The sequence below is a fragment of the Globicephala melas genome, chromosome 13, assembly GCF_963455315.2.
Source record: "Globicephala melas chromosome 13, mGloMel1.2, whole genome shotgun sequence".
NCBI lineage: Eukaryota > Metazoa > Chordata > Mammalia > Artiodactyla > Delphinidae > Globicephala > Globicephala melas.
In genome coordinates, this window is record NC_083326.1 from 61328193 (window position 1) to 61335703 (window position 7511).

A 7511-nucleotide genomic window follows, 5' to 3' on the forward strand; every position below is an offset into this window, starting at 1 on the left:
TGGCTTCTTAGAAGAGGTTGGGTTCAATCTGAGGCTTCAAAGAAAAAAAAGTGGGGATTACACAAAGGTCTGAAAAGCGAAAACTACGTGGGGATTTGACTGGAGTGGAGGGTTTGACATCAAGAAGAACAAGGAAGAGATGGGACGCATTGCAAAGGGCTCGGAGGCCAGATTCAGGGTTGACTGAGGGCGGGAACAGGATGTGAGTCATCAGGTGTGCCATCCAGGTGACGGGAGAGGACAGGCCAGGGCAGGGGAGGAAAAGGCATGATGCTTCTGAGACATCCAAGGGCACGTGGGTCACTCATCCACCCGGGCTCTGGCTCAGCCGCAATCCCGATGCCCAGGCTCTGGTCTGAGGACCACCTCTGACGTGGCCTGGATCTCAGCCCTGCTGCACATTAGATCAGGCTGATGCTCTGTCACTACTGCTAACGTTTTCCTCCAGTATTTTTTACACCAAATTTTTTACATCATCATGAAGTGAATTTCAGTAAGACACTGAGAAAAGGGTTTTTACTTGTGTCGATTTTAAAAGTGCACGTGAGAGTTGCGAGTTGTTTTATTTGGGGCAAAATGAGGACTACAGCCCGGGAGACAGCATCCCAGATAGCTCTGAGAAACTGCTCCAAAGAGGCAGCGGGGGAAGGTCAGTATATATGTGATTTTGGTGAAGGGGGAGTACATGCAACTGAGCACATACTATTTTGCAGAAGGTTTCTGCTAGTCACGAGGAGCAGTCGTCACCATGAAGGATTTTAGTGCTTTTCTAGATATGAACAGATGGAAGAATTGGGCTCATAAAATCAGCTTCTGAAAACATCCAACTCTCTGAAGACCTGTTCTGCCAGTTTTTCCTGGAGCACAGAGTGCCTTGTTTTTGCTGTCCACCTGAAGTCCTTTCAGGGGGTGTTGACAGTCAGCAGCTGCAGCAGCACAAGAGTTAATCCTTGTAGAGGTAGATGGCAAGGGCCAATGGAAAATGCCAGTTTGTAGTTGACACTTGGCTTGACACAGCTCCGACTTGCTGCATTTTTCATAAAAGAAATCATTTTAAGTACATTTTAATTAAACGTCGTTGGTGCCTTTCCTGAGATCCAGTTGTTCAAAGGCACTTAACAGGATAGCTTCATCTTTTCACCATCCCCCCCTCAACCCCCGCCCCCGGCCCACAAGAACCCAAGTTACTGGGGTGGCAGACAGATGAGAAATGAAGAGTGAATTGCTGTTTCGTGCCCATGTCGAGCAGAAGGGGATCCCAGTGGCCAAAATAAAAACACTTCTGTAAACACAAATATCCTCAGCTGTAGCAGGAAACAGTGAAGAGAAATCAAAGTAAATTGCCTTTTAACTGCTTTTCTTAAAGTGACCATAAGGGTGGGGGTGGGGTGACATTTCTTTTTAATATTTATTTATTTACTTACTTATTTGGCTGCACCGGGTCTTACTTGCGGCATGTGGGCTCTAGTTCCCCAACCAGGGATCGAACCCAGGCCCCTGCATTGGGAGCACGGAGTCTTAACCACTGGACCACCGGCGAAGTCCGGGGGGTGACTTTCTATAATTGTATTTTGTTATTGTCCTGCGACTCTTTATCTAGTGGGAATGAATGGTCTACAAGTGGAATTCTTAGATCTTGTTAATTTTATGGCATAACAGGCAGTGGTATATTTAGGGACAAAACCTTTTAAATTTTAGTCATACAAAATTCTGTGCATGATTTGGAAGATCCTTTTACAACTCCTCTCTCTATATATTATCTTAAGAGCCCCAGTTTGAAGAAGTCCTACTACAACGTGTGGGAAATACACCAACTGAACCAAAGATTAAGTCAAAAGTCTGGCAGAAATCAACTGCTAGCCTTTACTCCTTAGAGAGGCTCTCAAATGTCCAGGGAAACATTCACGTCCGGGGAATTTTCACATTTTACTTCCATTGCACAAACTTGAAATCCATGAATTCAGAGGACTATTCACCATCAGTAACAATTCAGAAGATGCTCTGGGAAATGTTCACTGATGCCGGTCAGGTCTCAGGTGGTTAAGTACCAGAGCTGGAAGGAACCCTGGACACTCACCCCGGGCTCAGGGGTGGGGACAGATGGTGTATCTTTCCTTAGTCGCGGTTAGGAAGTGGTCAGGAAGGTACTCCCACGTGTCCTCGGGAAGGCGGTCTCTGATCTTTCAACAACTTCTGATGTCTTTTTTGTTAACCACACGTCATTGTTTCTACTTAACCCGTTATTACCATCTGAATAGATTCACCCACCCCCTCCACCCTGTCTGCATCGTGTTTGAAATCGGGCGCCTCCTACCCTCTAACCAGGGCTGAAGGCTTCATATTTGGTTTGATTTTCAGTTCCTTCCAGCCCTTTCGATCGGAGATGATCTGTATCTGTATCACCTTCTCATATTAGATGTCCCTGCCGAGAGGACAGACCACTTCTGCTTCAACTTATTACATCCATACACAGGGAAGGGGGGTGGCTCATCTCCCCACCGAAGCCCCCAGGTTTCTGGGCTATAGTCTAGAGTCCCTCCCCACCTCGGCAGACACCCCTCCCCCTTCATCACAGACTCAAGTCTTCTTGCCCCTTTCCTGTCCTGCTAGATGGTCGGGATGGACTTTGAGGTGCCCTCCACTCCACCAAATGCAAGGCCGGCAAGGACTGGGCCAGAGTGCACTGTGGTTTTCAAACCAGACTCAGCTCTCAGGGGTCCCCTCCTGTGGCTCCTCCGGGGTCTTCTGCACTCCCACCTCCTCCTGTGAGCAGCTCAAGGGCCTGCAGTGCTGGCTGGGGAGGGGGACTGCGTGGAGGTGGGGAGGTGCTCCCCCCTCTGTGCAGAAGCTCACAGGCACACAGGCTGGGAGAAAGGCCCACCATGACTTTACTCCAGATACGGAACAGTGGACCCCGAGCTGTCCAGGCAGGGACTCCGGCCGAGTCTCCCTGATCCAGGTCACATCCACTCTCCCCAGGGCTGGAGCCCCACCTCAGCCACAGGGACCCCCCACCAGGAGAGCCCCACTGGGGCACTCAGAGCCCCGCCCGCTCATCACACACTCTGCTGCCCCCACACCTCGAGAAGTGGTCCTTTGCTCACTGGTTAACCAGCGCTGTGTCTTCCTGTGTCGGTTGCAGGCTGGGCCTCACAGCCCCCTGCTCACTTCATCCCACAAATATGCAGGGGCTGGGCTGCCCCACAGGCGCTGGGGAAACCCGGCCAACAAGCCAGATCTGCCCTGTGGGTCCCACATTTGGAGGGAGAGACAGACAATAAACAGAAAGACAAATACATGTCAAACCTGTCAAGGGAGGGCAGAGGCCTGGACCCCCACTCCCCCACCGTGACGGATCAGGACCCTCAGGACTCTGACCTGCTGGGGAGACATGTGTCCAGGAAGAACGCAGGAAGCTGCTGGCCCGTGGCTGCCCCGTCCCCCTGGGCTCGTGCAGGCCCTGCACACCTGCCCCCCAGCCCAGAGGCGTCCCCAGAGCAGTCCCAAGCACGTCTGGCTTTCTTTTCAGCTTCCTGGAGAGAATTGACAGCGTCAGCCTGGTGGACTACACGCCCACAGACCAGGTAGGTGGGGTTGGGCCGCGACCACCGCCCAAACCGGGGGACACTGTACCCTCGGGGCCCAGCCACGCCCCTCCAGGAGGCTCCCTGCGCCCCCCACCCCCGAGGTCTGAGCTCCTGGTCGTCCCCTGGAGTCCATCCCTCTACGAGGCCGACCCTGGGAGCTCAGTTACCCTGGCCTTGAGCCTGCCCCTCGAGTCTGTCCTCACACTTCTCATCGGGCTCACAGGGGCCACCGCCCTCCACTTCCAGAGTCACTGCGGTGGCCAGTTTACATCCTAATGGATCTGGTGACCAGGAAAGAAACCCTGACACCTGACAGGCCAGCAGAGGTGTCAGCCTTGTGAAACTGTACGGCTTTCTCATCATCTTTTACCTTAGAGACTAGAACTGTGAGAGGAGAGAGAGTGAGTCTGATCCGGAGCGGCAGCTGGCGGGACGGGCGCCTCTCCCCAGATACTGGCGGGCTGTTGGGGACATGGTGTCAGTCGGGAACACTCAGGAGTGATTAAAAGAAGCTTCTGAAGGAAATAAAAGCAGAGCCATCAAGTCTCCAAGACCAAACCAGTACATTAACTGTGACTTTCTCCGGGGAGCGAGACCAAGAAAGAGCATTTGTCTCTTGGTCTCTTAAGTCCTGTTTCTTTTCCGATGGAGAGAATTGCTGTTTGGGACACTCGCAGCCTGTGGCTGCCCCGGGCTGTCCTCCTGAGGACAGGGGTCACTTGTTTGCTTCTCTCTTCTCTGCCCCCAGGACCTCCTCAGGTGCAGAGTTCTGACGTCAGGGATTTTCGAGACACGATTCCAAGTGGACAAGGTCAACTTCCAGTAAGCGTGTGGACAGGACCCTCCCGCGGGGCCCCCAGGCCTGGGGTCGGGGAAGCGGCCTGGATACCGGGCGACCCCGGGCCTGCAGTGCTGCAAACCCGTGTGCGCGCCCGCAAGCCCAGGTGTCGGTGCAGGGAAGGGAGGCACTCGAGCCCGGTGGCCTCAGTCAGGTGCAGAGGAGGAGGACGCAGGCAAGGGGCTGCCCAGGGGGAAAGAGAGCCAAGCAGCCACTGATCACAGGGCTAAGGGCCGGGATCAGAGAAATACCGGGGTGTGGACACCCATCTGGGCCCGACTGGGGAGGCCCCGCTGGGCCCGTCTGCAAGGTCACCTGGGGAGCAGAGCCACGGGCCAGGGGGAGGGAGAGAGCAAAGGACGGATGTCCTCCCGCCCCCGGCTAACGGCACCCCCCAACCCATGTTCTCCCCCAGCATGTTTGACGTCGGAGGCCAGAGGGACGAGAGAAGAAAATGGATCCAGTGCTTCAACGGTGATTTCTCCCTCTCTCAAGAAAATGGGGACAAACCCACATTCCCTCCTGCTGCTGTGTTTCAGTAGCTTTCAATCCACTCACCTATCAAGTGTCTTAGTCCCATGAATATGGAAGTTAAGCATCCTGGGGTCACACTGTCTCTGCTAGTTTGGGGGCCCCGGGTCAATTCTGCGATCACAAGGGAGCTCTCCCCGGACATGGGTGGCTGTAACTGCTCTAAATAACCAAGGTGCCTCCCCCACTCCTCCCACCCAGACGTCACCGCCATCATCTACGTGGCCGCCTGCAGCAGCTACAACATGGTGATCCGGGAAGATAACAATACCAACCGCCTGCGGGAGTCCCTGGACCTTTTCGAGAGCATCTGGAACAACAGGTGACAAGACAGTAAACTCGGTCTCCCGCTGCGTTTAAAATGCCTCTCGGCTTGCTTTCATCTTTGTTCTCTGATGGAGTCCTTCCTTGTGATAAATCTTCTAAAACCTTAAGACGCTTCTTTCAGTCCATTTAATGTAGAGACTTACTTAAGATGGGGGTGTGAAGCTGATGGGACTTTGTCACGAAAATCCAGAACTCTGATTTGGAAGCCTAAGGTTATATACGGTTCAAAATTGGTTTCGTTTGGTTTTTAAAAAGCGCCCATTTAAAACATCCGCTCATGACTTGATGACCCCTGAGCCCCTCCCTCGACTTGTCAGCGAAGTGACAGGTCCCCACCCAGACCCTCAACACCCAGCTCCTCGCCCAAGAGCCGCAGATGCCCTGCGTGACCATCTATTCTGTGTCTGTTGTTGTGAGAGCTTTAACTTCTCCCGCTTTTCTGACCCTTTACTAGTAAATTACACCACACAAATCCGAGCGTATTTATTCCTGACGTGAACCTTGGCTTTGGCGCCAGTACAGCCCTGTGGAGCTGAATCCTCCTCCTGAGAGTTTATCCTCATGAGGGAGTCTTGTGTGCAGATGGAGTGGGGGCTGAGGTTCCGGGGCACCAAATAATCCCAAGCCCGGCGCCTCGTCCGGAGGGCAGCACGTTGTCCTCTCCATGGATAATGCCTGCGACAGAGGTGCCTGCTCAGGCAGTGGACCCACACCTGTGTGTGTTTCCTGCTCCTTTCCAGGTGGTTACGGACCATTTCCATCATCTTGTTCTTGAACAAACAGGATATGCTGGCAGAAAAAGTGTTGGCAGGGAAATCAAAGATTGAAGACTATTTCCCAGAGTACGCAAATTATACTGTTCCTGAAGACGGTAAGATTCCAGAATAAGTATCTTGTGATTAAGGGAAAGAATTGTTCTTTCCATAGCCCTGTAACTGTAATTCCTACGGTTCTGATGAATCTAGGAAACTCAGTTAATTTAGATCAATCTTCTTGACTCCTGCCCCACCCTTAGCTTCTAGAGTATTAAAATGTCCTTAGGGTCCCATTTGTGAAATTTTCAGAGTTCAGCTTGGTCCACGCTGAGCAGGAGGAGGAAGGGCAGCTTGACGTGAATGCGGGGTTTGCAGGGAAGCTCTGCCTCCCAGGGCCCCGTGTCGGTCGGTCCGCCTGGACCAGCCTGCTGACCCCGCACAGTGACTGACCGGGAAGTCGCTGTCTGAGTCACTCCGGCCAGGCCCGCAGGGACGGGGCAGCAGTGACTTCTGTCCCGAGCTGCCCGCTGCCGACCACCGTGTTGAGGCCTCTGTCCCCAGCGATGACTTTGGCCACAGCATGGTGACTTCATCAGGTGACCAGCCGTCCCGGGAGGCTGTGAGGCTCCTGGGATGTGGGAATTTCAGTGCTGAAGCCGGGAAGGTCCCGTCTGGCAAACCTGGAGGAGTCGGGACCCATTTCCAGTGGCTGCTCTTGGGTTTTGAGTTTCCTGGGCCACCAGAGTCTCCAAGGAGGGATTTGCTTATGGCAAAATAACCCCACTCCTCAAGGTTTAATCCCAAACTGGATAAAGCAGGATGAAGGGGGCTCTCCCAGAAACTTCAGTTAGAAGTTAAGAAACCTATCGCGGTCTTTGCACCAACCTCAGCCAGCTGGCGGGGTGCTTCCTGGGCCCGGGTAGTAGCCGCCGTCTGGGAGCACCCCAGCCCCCATGCCACCCACCCCGCAGCAGCCGGGCCTGCTCTGACCTTTCCTGGGAACCAGCCCCTCGCTCCCCTTACCCTGTCTGGTCAGCATTTTTCCTGGGAAGTCTCAGGATGAGCTGGCAGCCCTCCCTGCAGGACGGTTCACCAGGTGCAGGCGACTGGGGGCCGGCTCACCAGTCAGTGAGACGCTTCATCTGACTTGAGTAGAAGCTGTTCACCCGGCACCAAACAAAAACCACTGTTGAAGTCAAAGTGACCTGGGAGGAGGAAAGGGACGAAGGTCACGTTTCAGTCTTTGGCTGCATGGCCCGTGTGCTTCCGTGCTCTGTGTGCACAGCCTCCATCCAGCTGTATCTGTGTGTCATGTCATTTAAATAAAATTCCCTTTGATTTTCTACAGCGACACCAGATGCGGGAGAAGATCCCAAAGTCACAAGAGCTAAGTTCTTCATCCGGGATCTGTTCTTGGTGAGCATTTTCCTTGCCCTTTGCTGTCCTGCCACCTTAGGGTGACCCCGCTCTTTG

At 53.6% G+C, this 7511-nt stretch overlaps 1 protein-coding gene across 2 annotated transcripts in view; it reads left to right on the forward strand.

The window, feature by feature from the left end:
* GNAL (G protein subunit alpha L) overlaps positions 1-7511 on the forward strand; it is a 93635-nt gene that overhangs the window by 82008 nt on the left and 4116 nt on the right. For both annotated transcript variants that reach the window (XM_060310289.1, XM_030836598.2), the window contains 6 exons: positions 3530-3584; positions 4336-4409; positions 4841-4899; positions 5158-5278; positions 6024-6154; positions 7387-7454. In XM_060310289.1, coding sequence (XP_060166272.1) covers positions 3530-3584; positions 4336-4409; positions 4841-4899; positions 5158-5278; positions 6024-6154; positions 7387-7454 — 508 coding nt within the window. The remainder of the gene's footprint in view (positions 1-3529; positions 3585-4335; positions 4410-4840; positions 4900-5157; positions 5279-6023; positions 6155-7386; positions 7455-7511) is intronic.